At 42.1% G+C, this 18,822-nt stretch overlaps 1 protein-coding gene across 7 annotated transcripts in view; it reads left to right on the forward strand.

The window, feature by feature from the left end:
* Positions 1–18,822, forward strand: part of taok1a (TAO kinase 1a) — a 179,049-nt gene that overhangs the window by 81,350 nt on the left and 78,877 nt on the right. For all 7 annotated transcript variants that reach the window (XM_070857084.1, XM_070857086.1, XM_070857085.1 and 4 more), the window contains 2 exons: positions 7,288–7,511; positions 14,626–14,697. In XM_070857084.1, the coding sequence (XP_070713185.1) occupies positions 7,380–7,511; positions 14,626–14,697 (204 nt within the window). In that variant the 5' untranslated portion in view covers positions 7,288–7,379. The remainder of the gene's footprint in view (positions 1–7,287; positions 7,512–14,625; positions 14,698–18,822) is intronic.

The raw sequence follows: 18,822 nt of genomic DNA on the forward strand, positions 1-18,822 counted from the left end.
ATAAAACTTTAAAAAGAAAGGTAAAAGCTAGCAACCTTTTCAACAAGTACTCTATAGTTCGTATTGGGCTCAGAAATGAAGTTTGTTTAGGCTTCCATAGGATACATTCCGTAAATAACTATTCTTTGCACATGTTAAAAAAAGGAAAGACTTGCATTTATATTGCATCTTTCACGACTGCGGGACCTCTCAAAGCGCTTTACAGCCAATGAAGTACTTTTGGAGTGTAGTCATTGTTGTAATGTGGGAAACGTGGCAGTCAATTTGAGCACAGCAAGCTCCCACAAACAGCAATGTGATAATGACCAGATAAACTGTTTTTGTTATATTGATTGAGGGATAAATATTGACCAGGACATCGAGGATAACTCCCCTGCTCTTCTTCAAAATAGTGCCATGGGATATTTTACGTCCACCTGAGAGAGCAGACAGGGCCTTGGTTTACCATCTCATCTGAAAGATGGCACCTCCAACAGCACAGCACTTCCTCAGCACTGCACTGGGAGTGTCAGCCTAGATTTATGTGCTCAAGTCCCTGGAGTGGGAATTGAACCCACAACCTTCTGACTCAGAGGCGAGAGGGCTACCCAGAGCCACGGCTGATAACTTAGCAGAAATTTACACTCAAATGTTTGAATTTTGTGCATGCAACAGTAGAAATACTGTTGCTTTAAGTTTTGTAATTTGGTGGATTGTAACAATATAGAAATCATTCAAAATGCTATACTAAAAGTGACAAATTGGGGCTATGAAAAGTATCCAGAACACACACAAATGTCAACTCCGTTTTCTAGACTAACTGATTACTATAGGAACTTGGGATGAAATTAGGCAAAGAAAAACTTAAAGGGGAAAATAAATACTTTTAAAAGTGTATCTTAATTAATTCTAGGAAACTGAATCTTGGAAATTTATAGCTTAATAGAGGCAAAGAATAATGTATACACATAGGAGTGATTATTGGATATATTTTCTCTGGTCAAATATTTGCAAAACGTTGATGCGATTTATAACACTGAGAATCCTGTATTCGGAAAACATTAGGGAAATATGCCCATAGAAGAAGTAATCCTTATTAACATCCTTAGATGACTTTATAAAATGCGTGAACTAAAGTTCAGTGTATAGTTGTCACCCTAGCCTCAGTTTTAAGTTACTGCAATTCTCGGGAATCTTACCGTTTATAATATAAGCTGTCAAATTTGAAAGAATGAATAATTTATTCAGTGCACAGCGATCCCAGCTTTACTTTCCTCTTTCCCTCCCCACCACACCCCCCCTCTTAAAAAAACAGCCTCTTTGTGCTCCATGTTGCTAGTAAGTGATTTTTGCACCGTAGGATTAATGATAGTGATTTTTTCTGCAAGTTTATCAAGGGACGGTTTGTAGTCGATTAACAGGAGAGAGTATATTTGGTGTGATTTGTAAAATGCTTGAATAATCTGTGTAAACTAAGAGGCACTTTTTGTTTTTCCAATACCGAATATCTTGGTCAGTTTACTTGAATTCGATTTCTAATTGTTTACCAATTAGCAGTGTTTTAGTATTGTAAATTGTTATTCTATATTGGTTACGAGAACAAAAAAGTGACATGCGAATTTAATTTTTTTATATTCCACGTATGTGTAGCATGTTTGTTTTTATATGAAAAGATGAAAGCTCTCAGTATTCAAAGAAATTAAAAAGGAAAACAGAAGTATGAACTTCTCATAATTCTGTAATTTTTAAAGAAGTTAACACTAATGCAATGAAGTGCAGTGGGCCACATGTAGCCTCCTGCTGTGCAAATGGCAGGATCAGCATAGCAGGCATTCTTCTGTGAGTAAAGCTTACACTTACTGATGACATTGTGGAGTCATTTGCCAAACAATAAAGCCAAACAGAAGTGAAGTCACTGAGGAAGCCAAAGAATAATCCCCTCAGCTGTCTTCCTGCTTGTGCCATGTGACTTCATGTCATACTGGCAGCTCACCCTCTTAACCAGATCAACAGATGTATGGAGAACTGCATGTTGGGATAGCAGCAGTTGTTCTTGCACAACAGAGCCCTTTTGTCGAAAGCCACGCTGCGAAAGGATACAACAACGTGACATCATCATCTTACCCGAGGAACATTCCTTTACTGTTCTTGGGTTTTCTGTGTTTAAAACCTCTCCTCCCCCATCGTTCCAAATCCAGACTATGATCATATTGTCTATTGTTCAACAAAATGCCCTGAAGTATTTACAGTAATTCTTTTATTATTAGAAGCAATGGGTGCAACTCTTACACACCCTATTTAAGCATTTTGTGGTCCGTGTTGAGAAGTCCGATGAATGTCACACAGCAAACTATTATTTGGGGGAAAAAGATAGCTCTCTAGAAATAAATTCTGATGACCATATCATGTACACAAATGTATATGTGCACAAAGAACACTGAGGTTAAATTGTTAATTCGGATTTACAATATTTTCTGTCAATGGTTTAAGATAATTGAATATTATAATTTTAAAATTATTGGCCTCTATAAATGTGTAGGCCATTTAGGTAACCAGTTAATTTTCTCATACTGCTTCTGTTACAAAAGTTGGATGTAATGCAAATGTAGATATTTTGACTTGGGTAAAATCATATTAGACTCTCTTTTATGAAGCTGTTTTGAGATGCATACAAAAACATGTTACAGCATGTTATAGAGTGATCTGTTTTCTGTTTGTCAAGGGGGGAAAGGCTTAGAAAATTTGCCTCAATGGAGGTTGAGCTATGTTGATGAGCTTTACTCACTACATTGAATGGCTGATCCAGAGAGCACAATTTTATTAAACTTAATACAAAAGACCGAGTTACTGTGAATGAAGTAGAAAAGATTAGAAATATCTCAGTGGTTAAATAATGGTCGATATGGAACTGAATTGTATGTACACAAGAAGTTTCCCTGGGTTGTGGCGAGCTAGGCAGAACTTATCTATTGGGAACACTACAGTTGGTATTCCTGCCCTGGACTAGGGAAGGGGAAAATCATTGAACTCATCCAGTGATTCATGTTGGAAATGCTTGTGCATGAATGTAGTGCAAGAAGAAGTTGGGCGTGGCTTTGATGCTTCCCCTTTGGTCAAATAGACTGCCAGGATTTGCAGTGTAAGTCATGTTTTAGGATTTTCTGACCATTTTCCCACAGATACTGGGCCCAAATTTGGCTCACTCACGTGAGATGCGCCAACTTCCTAGGATAAAAACAGCACCAAAAAGTTGTCCCCGCATTCTGGCCGCTCTGTGGTTCTCTCCCATGGCTTGGTCAGGCGTGGCAGTTCATTTAGGGGGCGGAGCTCGGGCCCGGCGCTCAAGAGTGCCGGCTCCTCTGCAGCGTGGGACCCGATGTCCCGCCCTTATTCTAGGTCGAGTGAAGTCACGAGAGAAGTCCACCAGTCCCTCGGAGCGAGCGGTCCGCCAATCCCTCGGAGGGGACTCCTGCAGCCTCCGTGTTCTGCGAGCCCAGCCTGCTGTGTGTTGTATGTGGCTAGTTCCCTGCGCTCTCTCTCCCGCCCGGGCGTCCCACCCACCCGCACCTATCCCCAATAGAGTGGCCTCCCGGGTCAAGTTATGAAGGTAGGACTTAAGTTTTATTTTTTATTTTTTATTTATTATTGGTGGTTTTTATGCTTTTTGAATGTTGTTGTGAAGGTGTTGAGTGCTTTGCAAGGTCCTCTCCGCTTCCCTCCCCCCCCCCCCCCCAAAATCTCTGGCTACCTGCACTGATTTCTTAACTCTCCGCTAGGGTTTTCTGTGTGACCACATATGCTGGCCTAAGTTAGTTTGGAGCAACTATTAGCTGTCCAAACTGGCTTAAATGGCCAAAACAGTCATAGGTAGTTGGTAACGCCCCCTTTTGGAAAAAAAACAAAACTAAAAAAAATCCTAACTAACTCACTTACACTGGCACAAATTAAATGTGCAGAATGGGGATTTTTAAGATACTCCAGAAAAATCAAGTTGCTCCAAAAAAATGGAGCAACTCCTGGGCAGATTTGGGCCCAAGAAATGAAAAAGGAGGAGCTATTTTTAATGTTGGGGTTTTAAAAGCCTAGTATATTCAGACAAGTGTAAGAAAAAGACTGGGGCATTAGGTAGTTAAGATGCTAATGAGCTGGCACTGATGTTATTTCTCCATAGACTGTAAATAATCAATTCATCAGACTGTCAGCAATCAGAAAACATCTCGCACCTGTTGTATTGGAAAATCTTTGATCCTTTTGGCAGAGAAACGAGGGAGACGGGACAGACAGACGCAGGCTTGGGCAGGGGTTGAAGGGTGGGAGGGACCCTTTTGAAGCAGGAAAGCTGCAAAGGTAGTTAGAACCGCCTTCTCTAAGTCAAGTAAGATGACCCACCAATATGTGGTAGAATCTAGTGTGTCTTTTTTTTAAATACAGAAAGATGTGTTGTTGGAACAGGATTGGGCCATATAGCCCCTCGAGCCTGTTCTGCCATTCAGTGAGATCATGGTTGATCTGGAGCACCATGGTCTTTGCCCCATATCCCTGAATATTTTTGGTGAACAGAATTCTATCAATCTCCGATTTAAAATTAACAATTGACCCAGCATCAACTGCCATTTGCGGAAGAGAGTTCCAAACTTCTATCATCCTTTGCGTGTAGAAATGTTTCCTAACTTCACTTTTGAAATGTCTGGCTCAAATTTTTAGGCTATGTCCCCTAGTCCGAGATTCCCCGACCAGCAGAAATAGTTTCTATCTTACCCGATCAGTTCCCTTTAATATCTTGAACATTTTGATCAAATCACCCCTTACAGTAATGAAAGGGATAGACAAGATAGAGGCAGCGAGGTTGTTTCCATTGGTCGGGGAGACTAGAACGAGGGGGCACAGCCTCAAAATACGGGGGAGCCAATTTAAAACCGAGTTGAGAAGGAATTTCTTCTCCCAGAAGGTTGTGAATCAGTGGAATTCTCTGCCCAAGGAAGCAGTTGAGGCTAGCTCATTGAATGTATTCAAATCACAGATAGATAGATTATGAACCAATAAGGGAATTAAGGGTTATGGGGAGCGGGCGGGTAAGTGGAGCTGAGTCCATGGCCAGATCAGCCATGATCTTTTTGAATGGCGGAGCAGGCTCGAGGGCCTACTCCTGTTCCTAATTCTTATGTTCACCCCTTAATCTTCTAAATTCAAGGGAATACAACCCTAGTTTGTGTAATCTCTCCTCATAATTTAACTGTTTGAGTCCAAGTATCGTTCTAGTAAATCTACGCTGTACTCACTCCCAACGCCAATATATCCTTCCTACCGTTTGGTGCCCAGAACTGAACATAGTACTGCAGGTTTGATCTAACCAGGGCTTTGTGTCGCTGCAGCATGACTTCTAACCCCTTGTATTCTCGTCCTCTAGATATAAAGGCCATTTTCGATTATTTTTGTACCTGTCCAAATCGTTTTAATCTGTATATATGGACCTCCAAGTCTCTTTAGACCTCCATTGCTTCTAGCTTTTCACCATGTAGAAAGTATTCTGATCTATCCTTTTTTAGGTCCAATGTGGATGATCCCACACTTGCCTATATTGAAATACATTTGCCAGTTTTGCCCATTCACTTAATCTACTAATATCGCTTTGTAATTTTATGCTTCTACCGATCTGCTTGCAATGCTGTCTGTCTTCGTGTCATCAGTGTATAGATTGAATTGAGTGAGTCCAATTACAACGGCGATTTTGTATGTTCACTTCACCGCTCTTTCCCCATATCCCTGCAATTTTTTCTCAAGTATTTATCCAATTCCCTTTTGAAGGCTGCTATTGAATCTGTATCCACCAGGCATCAGGCAGTGCATTCCAAACCCTAACCACTCGTTGCGTAAAGTTTTTTTCCCTCATGTCGCCTCTGGTTCTTGTGCCAATCACATTGAATCTGTGCCTTCTCGTTATCGACCCTTCAGCCTTTGGAAACAGTTTTTCTTTATTTACTCTTCATGCTTTTAAACACCTATCAAATCTCTTAGCCTTCTCTGCTCCAAGGAGAACAACTGGAAGGGTAGGACCGTTGATATTAAGGTTATCTCCTTGACTGTTACCTTTTTCTATTTGCCTCAAGGGAAGCATCACTCTGAAACTGCACTAAGAGCAAAATATTTGGAAACAGGAATAAAGTCATTAGATCAGATAAGCTAGCTCCTTTTGATCAATCTTGCCTACCTACCTGCTCACCATATCTTTCAAATTGTTTTCTCTCCAGAAATATATTTTGTTGAGCAGGTGGGAATACAATCTAAATCGGGGAAGCACTGAGGGTTGGGGTCATTAAAAGCTAGCTCACAAGTACAAAAACTGGTGGTAAAAACCAAATGTGTTGCCTTATCAGAGGTATGACTCTGTATAGAATATAAAATAAAGGAAGTGCTAGTACAGTTTTACAGAGCTATGATCAAGCCTCATTTACAATATTGTGACAGTTTTGGATATCCCATCTTCAAAAAGATATTTTGGCCTTGGAGAAACTCCAGCAACAATTCACCAGAATGATATCTAGGATGAAGGGTCTGAGCTATGATGAGACTGGTGAAATTGGGTTAACTTCCTTGTAGATGATCAGGTTACGTGATCTGATTAAGATATTTAAGGTAAATTGACAGGGTAGATAGGCAATGATTCTTTGCTCTGGTAGGGAAATACAGAATACAATCTTAGAATTTGAGCTAAACCACTAAAATAAAATCAGATAGAACTTTGCATACAAGAGGTAGTAAGGATATGAAACTGTCCCAGAAGGTCATAGATCAAGATTAATTGAAGTGTTTGAAAAGAAAGGGAGAAAGAAAGAAGGCAAGAAATACTTGATTGGCTGAATGCCTGTCCCCTGTTCCTGCGCTCCTAAATGATTGCTTTGGGATATGAATGTGCTGTTAGTGCTGAATAACAGATTGCAGAATATGTGCAATGCTGTTAGAGGCACGCTTAATCTTATGCAGCAGTAGTTTATACTTACATTTTTGTTTGTCATTTGACTAAATTATGCAGTTATAAGAACATAAGAAATAGGAGCAGGAGTCGGCCATTTGGATCTTGAAGTTTGGAGTCCAGCACTGTACTGCCAGGCTGCAAGTACATTAATGTTATTGTATATTTGGAATTTTACAAAATTTCACTTTTTTGAAATTTTTTCCAGGGAAAAATGTCGATTTCAGTTTTTCTTTGTTTAGTCACTGCATTATACCGTTAGTTTAATTCACAGTTTCCTCTTCAGGGTATTGTTCCGAGAGCTCGCATATTTAATAACAAGCAATTTTCTTTTGCAGTTGCCCATGTTCAAGAGGCCTCATTCATGCAGATGCAGCAAGAATTAAGACAGTGTGAACCCAGATAGTCAGACGGCTAATTGCACAGTAGGATGCCATCAACCAACCGAGCAGGAAGCCTAAAGGACCCAGAAATAGCAGAACTGTTCTACAGAGAAGATCCTGAAAAGCTGTTTGTGGATTTGCGAGAAATTGGCCATGGCAGCTTTGGAGCAGTTTATTTTGTAAGTACACTTTAAAAATAAATAAATAAATAAATTAAGAAACCAGTTAACATTTGTTCATCACTCTGGACATAACTTTTTATGATTGGAGCATGAATTTTAGTGAATCTCAAAGCTATGAATTATTATTTTTAATTATGCCACCTTGCATTTCACATCTTAAAGAAAAGCTCTTATAGTGTTGCCATCTCAATTATTTTGCCTTTATCCAAATTTCTGGCAATGAAATACTAAAATTGCATTAATACTTACATTAAGGTGGCTATAGTAGTACCAACTATGCGTCTTTGTATTTACAGCTAAAATAATTAGAATGGCATCTACATTCATTTACAGAAGCAAAAAAAAACTTTTTCCTATGAAGTATCTAGCTCCCATCAGGTTTTAATATCCTGCTCACACCAGTAGGTACAGGTATTTTCATTTCAGATAATTAAAAGCATTGTCTTGCAGTAAGGCAGTATGGTTTTATTTCACTTTCTGTGGTATGCAGTTTTGCCCTGTCTCTGAAATCTTAGTTCCTCTTCCTTTGTTGGATTTTAGTCCCATGGTGACTTGGTGACTGCAGGGTAACTTGGACAGGTTAGGTGAGTGGGCAAATGCATGGCAGATGCAGTATAACATGGGTAAATGTGAGGTTATCCATTTTGGGGGCAAAAACACGAAGGGAGAATATTATCTGAATGGTGGCAGATTAGGAAAAGGGGAGGTGCAATGAGACCTGGGTGTCATGGTTCATCAGTCATTGAAAGTTGGCATGCAGATACAGCAGGCAGTGAAGAAGGCAAATAGTATGTTGGCCTTCATAGCTAGGGGATTTAAGTATAGGACCAGGGAGGTCTTACTGCAGTTGTACAGGGCCTTAATGAGGCCTCACCTGGAATATTGTGTTTAGTTTTGGTCTCCTAATCTGAGGAAGGACGTTCTTGCTATTGAGGGAATGCAGCGACGGTTCACCAGACTGATTCCAGGGATGGCTGGACTGTCATATGAGGAGAGACTGGATTAACTGGGCCTTTATTCACTGGAGTTTAGAAGGATGAGAGCGGATCTCATAGAAACGTATAAGATTCTGACGGGACTGGACAGGTTAGATGCGGGAAGAATGTTCCCGATGTTGGGGAAGTCCAGAACCAGGGAACATAGTCTTAGGATAAGACATTTAGGACTGAGATGAGGAGAAACTTCTTCACTCAGAGAGTTGTTAACCTGTGGAATTCCCTGCCGCAGAGAGTTGTTGATGCCAGTTCATTGGATATATTCAAGAGGGAGTTAGGTATGGCCCTTACGGCTAAGGGAATCAAGGGGTATGGAGAGAAAGCAGGAAAGGGGTACTGAGGGAGTGATCAGCCATGATCTTATTGAATGGCGGTTCAGGCTCGAAGGGCCGAATTGACTACTCCTGCACCTATTTTCTATGTTTCTATGTTGGATTTCAATAGGTAAGTTTATGTTAAGAACCTACTTTGTTATTGCAGAAACTTTTCCTACTAGCCATCTTTTTATTTTGCAGAGATCGCAGTGAGGTTTAAGAACTGTATATACCATAGGAGGCCCAAATGTTGACCATTATTACCAAACACTTAATTGTATAGGCCCGTAATACCGAATTCAGGAAAATAAGGGTATTATTCCCTTATCACAGGACTTGGTTGCAACCATCAGCCGGCCCACAGTGTTTTGAGAAGTTGAGAAGTGTTTTGACGTGTTACAAACTGTGCATTTGGAGTAAGAGCTAGTGCTCACATGGTAAGGACAGCACTTAAAACTGCAGCTTAATTCTTTATTTTCCCATATGAAATACAAACAGTGATCATGGATTTCAGGTAGAAGATTTTTTTATGACAAGGTTATTTGGAAAGGTTGAGTTACAAGGGGCCCAAGTTTCGAGCCGCGCCTAGAATGGCGCAGCTCGACCTGGACGCCCGTTTTTCGCGCCACAAAGTGCGCCTAAAAAAACCCTCCGTATTCTCCACATCCCTGCAGGTCCTCTGGCCCTCGGCGCAGCGCAGCAGGAGCTGTAAGGGGCGGAGCCAGGTCCCTGCGCCGAAAACAGTGCCGGGACCTCTGCACATGCGCGCTACAGTGGGCACGCAAGTGCAGTAGCTCCAGGCGCCCGAAACTGTGTGGGAGGGGCCCGAAGCACGCAGCCCCTAGCCCTGGCCGAATGGCCTCACTGGGGCTGCTTGGATAAGGCTCCTCCCACGGCCAGCTCCTGCTTCCTCCCGACCCAACTTGAATCCCGCTTCTTGCCCCCCCGCCCCTGGACTGGACCCGACACTCGCTCCCGCCCCCGGACCGGACCCGACACCCGCCTCCGGACTGGGTCCAACCTGACCTCCCTCCCCCCGACCTGACCTCCCTCTCCCTCCCTCCCCCCGACCTGAACCGAACCTCCCTCCCTCCCGCCACCCCCCCCCCCCCCCCCCCCCCGACCCGACCCAACGCCACTTACCTGTAAATCTGGTGCTGGGGACGGGCCCTGCCCGAAGTCTCGGGCCCAGCCCGTTCAGCCTCCCTCCCGCTTCTCCTTCCCCCCCACCCCCCCAATCTCCTTCCCCCCCCCAATCTCCTTCCCCCCCCCCCCAATCTCCTTCCCCCCCCAATCTCCTTCCCCCCCCCCAATCTCCTTCCCCCCCCCCCAATCTCCTTCCCCTCCCCCAATCTCCTTCCCCCCCCCCAATCTCCTTCCCCCCCCCCCAATCTCCTTCCCCCCCCCCAATCTCCTTCCCCCCCCCCCAATCTCCTTCCCCCCCAATCTCCTTCCCCCCCAATCTCCTTCCCCCCCAATCTCCTTCCCCCCCAATCTCCTTCCCCCCCCCAATCTCCTTCCCCCCCCAATCTCCTTCCCCCCCCAATCTCCTTCCCCCCTCCCCCCCAATCTCCTTCCCCCCCCAATCTCCTTCCCCCCCCAATCTCCTTCCCCCCCCAATCTCCTTCCCCCCCCAATCTCCTTCCCCCCCCAATCTCCTCCCCCCCCCAATCTCCCCCCCCAATCTCCCCCCCCCCAATCTCCTTCCCCCCCCAATCTCCTTCCCCCCCCAATCTCCTTCCCCCCCCAATCTCCTTCCCCCCCCAATCTCCTTCCCCCCCCAATCTCCTTCCCCCACCAATCTCCTTCCCCCCCCCAATCTCATTCCCCCCCCCAATCTCCTTCCCCCCCCAATCTCCTTCCCCCCCCAATCTCCTTCCCCCCCCAATCTCCTTCCCCCCCCAATCTCCTTCCCCCCCCAATCTCCTTCCCCCCCCCCAATCTCCTTCCCCCCCCCCAATCTCCTTCCCCCCCCCCAATCTCCTCCTCCCCCCCCAATCTCCTTCCCCCCCCCAATCTCCTTCCCCCCTCTTCCCTTCTCCCCTTCTCCCCCATCCCTCCCCCCTTCTCCCCCATCCCTCCCCCCTTCTCCCCCATCCCTCCCCGTTCTGCCCCCCCCCCCCCTCACCCTCTACTCCCTTGTCAGAAACACAGACACTGACAGACAGAGAATGAGAGACACACAGATAGAGAGATAGAGACACTGACAGAGACACACTGAGGGGGGCATCCCAGCACGCTGTTGGAGGGCTCCCGGTGCTGCAGTCGGTAAGTAGAAAATGTTTTATTTATTGATTTTTTAGAAAAAAAATTATTTCTTATTAATTTTTTTTGATTGATTTATTGGTTGATTTAGTGATGTATTTATCATTTATTATTGATGATGGCTCTTTATTTGTAAAACATGAAGTGTTTAATGTTTGTAAACTTCCCTTTAAACACCCCCCCCCCGCACCATTCACTACGCCTGATTTGTAACCTACGCCTGATTTTCTAAAGTGTAGACAACGTTTTTTCGAGCGTACAAAAATCTTCACTTACTCCATTCTAAGTTAGTTTGGAGTAAGTTTTCACTCACGAAACTTTGAAATCAGGCGTAAGTGGCCAGACACGCCCCCTTTTGAAAAAAAAATTCTGTTCCAAAGTGAAACTGTTCTAACTGACTTAGAACTGGAGCAAACTAAATGACGAGAATTCCGATTTCTAAGATAATCCGTTCTACACCAGTTGCTCCTAATGTGAAGGTAGTGGACCAAGTAGAATTTAGCCTCACGTGTATAACGTGTAATTGACTTGAATTACTTCTGTCTTTGAATTTCCAAGTCCAGGACAGCCACAAGTGTAAGAAGTGTCTGCAGATGAATTTGCTTGAGCTCAAAGCTGCGAAACAGTTGGAGACGCACTGCACTATATGGGGGAAGGAAGGGTTCCTAGAGAGTACGCTGCATAGGTGGTCCACCCACAGCTAGAGGGGAATAGTGGGGCATAAGGAAGGAAATTAGGTTTTGCTGAAATGAAAGGAAGACTTGGATAGATAAAGTCTGAAAAACTCTTGGGGGAGGGGAGGGGGAAAATGTCTGAAGTTGTCTGACAATGCTGGATACTTGCAGGCATGGATAGCAACGTCTGGGAAGGAAATCACAAACAAGACCATGATATCTTTTGTCATTGGGAAATTTTCCCAACCTCGATTATGGATAAATCGGGGCTGTTTCCACATGTACGCTGACGACACCCAGTTCTACCTCACCACCACTTCTCTCGAACCCTCCACTATCTCTAAATTGTCAGACTGCTTGTCCGACATCCAGTACTGGATGAGCAGAAATTTTCTCCAATTAAATATTGGGAAGACCTAACCCATTGTATTCAGCCCCTATCACCATCTCCGATCCCTAACAACTGACTCCATCCCCCTCCCTAGCATTTGTCCAAGGTTGAACCAGACTGTCCGGAACCTTAGTGTCATATTTGGCGCTGAAATGAGCCTCCTACCACATGTCCGCGCTGTAACTAAGACCGCCTATTTCCACCTCCATAACATCGTCCGTCTACCCCGCCTGCCTCAGCTCATCTGCTGCTGAAACACCCATCTGTGCCTTTGTTACCTCTAGACTTAATTATTCAAATGCACTCCTGGCTGGCCTCCGGCATTCTACTTGAGGTCACCCAAAACTCGGTTGTTCATGTCCTAACTCGCACCAAGTTCCGTTCACCCATCACCCTTACTGCCTACATTGGCTCCTGGCTAAACAATGCCACTTTTAAAATTCTCATCCTTGTTTTCAAATCCTTCCATGGCCTCGTCCCTCTCTATCTCTAATTTCCTCCAGCAGCCCCATCCCAGAGATATCTGCGCTCCTCTTTCTGGTCTCTTGACCATCCCTGATTTTAATCGTTTAACCATTGGTGGCCATGCATTCAGCTGCTTCGGCCCTCAGCTTTGGGATCCCCTCCCTAAACCTCTCTACCTCTCTTTCCTTCTTAAAGATGCTCCTTAAAACCTACCTCTTTGCCCTGCTTGTGCTCATCTGCCCTAATTTCTCCTTGTGTAGCTCGGTGTCAAATTTTTATATTTTGTCTTATAAAATGTGAAGTGCCTTGGAATGTTTTACTCCGTTAAAGGTGCTATATAAACACAAGTTGTTGTTGTCTATGAGACGGAATTAAATTAATGAACAATTCTTGGCCTGGTGGTGGAAAGTCAGCATGAATTGGTAAAGAACAGGTTGTGTTTGATTAATTCAATTGAAATTTTGAGAATTCTACTGTTTACCCAGCTGGCACCACCGTACCTGTTGGGATGCTATCTTGCAGAATTCTGTGGAGCACAGTGGGAAGAATCACATCCCTTCCTGACAACGCTACTCTTTATTGTTCCAGTAGTGTGTCACATTAGCTGGTCAACCATCAACAGTCACCTGGAGTATCTCAGATCACCCTAGTTCACTACCAGATTACTGTGACTGTCAGAGAGATCCAACCTTCTGTTGCTGGGAATATCACCTTGAAGTCAACTTGACTAAGAGACTCACTTAACTTCCCCTCTCTCCCCCCGCCCCCCCCCCCTTATCCTCGCCCCCCCCCCCCAAAGGATAGTCACTAATTGGTCAGATTTCTGACAAGGGTGTTTAAAAAAAAAAGAAAAAGAACTTGCATTTATATTGCACATTTCATGACCTCAGGACACCCTCTGGTGCTTCACAGCCAAATAAGTTTTTTTTTGACGTGTAGTCACTGATGTACTGTGGGACATCACATTTGCACATAGCAAGGTCCTACAAACAACAGTGTGATGTTGGATGAAGGCTAAATATTAGCCACGATACCAGTTAAACTCTCCCACTTTTCAAATAGTGCCATGGGATATTTTACATGGCATGGCTACGAGTACAAGTGTCGAAGTGCATTGTCTTCATCATGTACCATCAAATGGTAGTTTCAACAGCAACTGCTTGCCGCTCTGCAACCAAGTCAAGAAATAAGAGTATGTGTGTTCACATAGTTGCACTTTAGGTAATATATTCCAGCACCATCCCATTATTCAGGGGGTGAGCTTCAAAGAGGAACCATGCGGATATTGTGACATTATTTAATGCTAATTCTTAATTGGTGGGAGAAAGCTAGCAATTTAGGTAGCTTGTATGCAGAATTTTCTGACGCAACATTTTTCAATATCCCGATATGGCAGGTAAATGTTAGTTACCTAATCTATCATACAGCTTCTTGTTTGTTTTTTCCCCTTTTACATGAAAAATTTCACAAGTTTTACTTTTTTTTTCCTGTGTTAATGCAAGTTCTGTTCTTTTATCATGACTATCCCTTCTATCTTTTTGTACTTACTTGTTTTGCCCCTTAATGGTGGTAGTTCTTCAGCCACATTGATTAAGTTGTGTGAAACCACTCTGAGCTTATGAAGTAGCAATTATTACAATATAGTGCCCCTAACTCTTGCAGGTACATTTGAAATTCTGCATTCCAGATTGCAAAATACTGTTTAAGAATTCCAAAATTATTCTAACTAAGGAAGAATAACACAACTGGGAAATGTTCAGTTACATGGAGATAAAGTGAGTAATCCATTGGGAATGATTTTATTAGGGGATTAGCTCTTAACTTTTAAACAGGCCAAAAATTGGCAGAAAGCATTAGTTTTGTGGTTTGAAAGGTCAGCCCATGTTTGGCCAAATATGTTTCATTCATGCCATATTGTTGTGTTCCCTACTGCACTGTTACTTTTGGTTCAACATTCAAATTAGCTTCTTAAACAAGCTTGCTAATATGTAATTTTGAATCTTGTAGGCACGAGATGTTCGCACCAACGAAGTGGTGGCTATCAAAAAAATGTCTTATAGTGGCAAACAATCCAATGAGGTGAGTACATTATAAAATATGCATGAAGGAAATGAGGATGCGTAAAGTGTGTGTGTTGTCAGTTACAAGCAATAAGAAAGAAATGCATGTCTTGATTACACCTGTGAGGTCTGCAGAATCATGAGACCTGGAGAAAAAATAAATTGCAAGTCGATCATGAATTTTCTAGATGTTGTGTGTACAGCTGTATGCTGGGAGTTGTAGGTGCTACCCTGCTGGTCTGTTCAGCTGACAGTGATAGGCCCATATGCCTGCATGAATTTGAGCTCAGGTTTCTTACATAGGCAATAGGCCGCCAATGGAAAATGTTATTGGAGACGTGCCTAGATAGAAATTTGTATTAGTTGGCCAAGTTTGATTAATTTTGTGTCAATTTTGTATTTTTAAAATTTCTTTATTACAAATCTTATTCCCATTAGTAAGTGCTTAGGTTAGTGGAGCTTCTAAGTTGGTGGGCGAAAGGATTTTCAAACAAATAGTTTGAGCAATTTGATTTTTTTTAAATTGGTAGATGTTGGCTGACTGCCTATTTTTAGATTTCTATTCTTGTTTTAACTTCTCGAATGGTGCATTTCATTTTGCTTGCTGATTGATATGTTCCCTACCTGTACAGTTAGGATCTGTTACTGTTGTATGAATATGGAATCATGCAGATGTGACATAGAAATATGCACATGTAATGTGATGCTTGAAATGTGACAGAAAGCATGTTAGATGCAATGCGTAAAATAAGCAGCAAATTCAGTTATTATATACCTCATGATATACTTTTTCTAAAATCCCTTGCAGCAGTCCCATGAAAATTAGGAATTTAAAACTTACATTTTCTTTATAATCAAGCCAACTGCTCTTCAGAGTTAATTCACTCTTTGAAGGACATTAAATGTTATGAGTGCTAGTTACTTTTTCTATTATAGTTTGAAATAATGTATGGAATTTTTGCATAAGTTGAGAGAAGATCGTATGTGTATGTTTATTTTAAAGTATTTAATCACATGCCTAGAGTGAATGGTAACCTTACCATATCTGCACATTCCCAAATAATTTTTCTATATTCGAGTTGTTCCTGATCTTAGCAGTAAAATTTTACCAAACTCCACTTAGTCGTTCAGACTAATGATTTCATTTATCTTTGATTCAGTAATACATTGCAGATTTTTAAAATAACTTGTTCACAGACTTGCATTAAGGTAGAATCTCGGTATGGGTATAATACTGTCTAGAAAAAAAGAAAAAGAGCTTGCACTTGCATAAAGCCTTTCACATCCTCAGGATATCCCAAAGTACTTTGAGCCAATTAATTACATTTGTAGAGTAGACATGGTGTTATGTAGACAAACAGAACAGCCAGTTTGTACACAGCAAATGAGATAAATAGGCAGTTAATCTGGTGATGCTTGAGAAATAAATATTGACCAGGACACCAGGAGGCCTGATCGCTTTTCTTTGACTGGGGCCATGGGATCTTTTGCGTCCACCTGAACAAGCGGACTTGGTTTAATACTTGGTCGTAAAAGCAATACTTCCCAACAATGCAGCAGTCCCTGAATGCTGCATTGAAGTGCATTCTACACTAGTGCTACCACTGAGCCAAGTTGACGCAAGCAACATTAATCCTTCTATGATAAAGTTTGTATAAAATTCTTAGCAATTTATGTAAGGCCTGTAACTTGGACCAGCTCATAATTCTATTTTCTATAGCCCACGATGCTTTAATCTATACCAGTATTTTTTTAAAAAACATTTTCTAGTCTTTCCATGTTAAACACCATTTACATCCACTCAAGGGGATGGATTTAGTGATGGTGTGTCAATTTTAGAAGTCGATGTACTATCCATCGTGCATGGGATTTTATTTCTCGGGGATCTAGGATAATTCCCCATCCGCCAGAAAAATTTTGATTTTTCACTTTGATGCCTTTCCCAGATATATATCTAATATAGATATATATATATATGTTTAAGTTTGTGTGTATGTATTGGCACATGCGGCGGAACCTGATCTCCAGTCGTCTTGGATCCCCTTCCCACTGGACCAAGACCTTGCTCCGTCAAGCCCATGTGGTAGCTCGTGTGCAACGACCACCCCACGTTAAAAGAATTCACGCACAGGCATCTTCCACCATTTAAAATGAGTTCATCAGTCACCTGAATACTCATTTTTAGTGGAAGCAAGTCATCCTCGACCCCGAGGGACTGCCTATGATGACATATATATATATATATATATATGTTTTTTAGTGTATATACCAAAAATAGAATAACGCATTGCAAAAAATAGGTATTCATTACTTCCATGGGACTATATAATCTTCATCAGAAGGTAGCCGTTTGTATTGCCTTGTGCATTTGGAATCAGGACGTCACCAACTTCTTATTTGGAGGAGATACTCTGTACCCAAGTGCATCCTCCATTTCCCCCCCCCCCTGAGTGGGGAGGCAAATTGCTCCATGGTTTACTTTGGCCAGCTGCTTGTTGTGTAGGATTGGTTTGATTTGGCTTCATGTGTGACTTTTTTTTCCAAAAAACGACCTTCCTGTGGGGAAGCATCTGACATCTACAGCACCACCATTGGATGCTGTGGCTAAAATCAGAATCTCATCTTGTGGAGAAAATGAGAACACAAACTACAAGTACATGGTTGAGTACCTAATAAGTGAGTGCATGGAGGCGTGATTTTGGCACAGCCTCCAGTAAGCTGACTGAGGAAGGGAGCAGAGCTGAATGTACTCTTTGTCCAAGTCACAGTCCTATAATTGATTCAGGTATAAATGCGTTTTTTTTTAAACTTATGTTATGCTATAACATTTCAGATCGCTTATTTATTAAGCAAATAATTTGTTTGAAATCTTAACTTTGTCTAGGTAAAAGTTGCAGCCTGGTTTTGATTTTAGCCATTTTACACAGTGGAAGAATTAAGTTTTGAAAACGATGTAGTATCTTATAGTGCTAGTGGTTAAAGGTAGCAACAAGTGGTGATGTCACAAAAGCTACTTGTAACATGTATGTGTCTGTATTGATAGTAGAGCTGAAAGATCTGGGGAGACGGGGAAGTGGGAGACTAAACTAGAAAAGAAGCAATGAAATCAAAAGAAAGCATTTTTTAAAAACGTTTTTAGATAGAGAATTTGGTCACAGTGACCAATCTTCAAGTTGACTTAAACTAGTTCAGTTTCTTGTGAAAGCAAAATCTGCATCACGATATATATTATTTTAATTCAAGTGTATACTTTGTGGTTGTTTGGGGCAAATGTTTTCAAAATTAATGGAGGAATGTGACTTCAGAACTTTGCTGAAGGTTTTCCAGTGGATCACGATTCTTTTTAGCTGAACCTGTTAGTATATTTTATTATTCCACGTCTAAGATTTACTTCATGATTAATTAAATCAACCAACAGTGCTTGGAGCACGGCAGTGTAGCATTACTGGCCGAGATACCTACTACTATCTTCTCCCTCAGTGATCACTGGTGGATAATCAGTGCGATGTGCAAATGTTTTTATATTGGAACATATATAGATGTATAAAAAATCTTGCATATGGTGTGCATTTCCTGTCCACAACTGTCTATTCCAGCAGCACTTTTTGTGTCAAGATTTGTAATGGCATTATGTATCTAAATATTTATATAAACATTTTATAAAGGGAAGATGGCTCAACCGTGGCTATCAAGGGAAATCAGGGATAGTGTTAAAGCCAAGGAAGTGGCATACAAATTGGCCAGAAATAGCAGCGAACCCGGGGACTGGGAGAAATTTAGAACTCAGCATAGGAGGACAAAGGGTTTGATTAGGGCATGGAAAATAGAGTACGAGAGAAAGTTTGCAGGGAACATTAAGATGGACTGCAAAAGCTTCTGTAGATATGTAAAGAGAAAAAAGTTAGTAAAGGTCCCCTGCAGTCAGAATCAGGGGAAGTCATAACGGGGAACAAAGAAATGGCAGACCAATTGAACAAGTACTCTGGTTCGGTATTCACTAAGAAGGACACAAACAACCTTCCGGATATAAAAGGGATCAGAGGGTCTAGTAAGAAGGAGGAACTGAGGGAAATCCTTATTAGTCGGGAAATTGTGTTGGGGAAATTGATGGGATTGAAGGCCGATAAATCCCCAGGGTCTGATG

The sequence above is a fragment of the Pristiophorus japonicus genome, chromosome 16 (genome assembly GCF_044704955.1).
Source record: "Pristiophorus japonicus isolate sPriJap1 chromosome 16, sPriJap1.hap1, whole genome shotgun sequence".
In the NCBI taxonomy this organism is placed as follows: Eukaryota; Metazoa; Chordata; class Chondrichthyes; family Pristiophoridae; genus Pristiophorus; species Pristiophorus japonicus.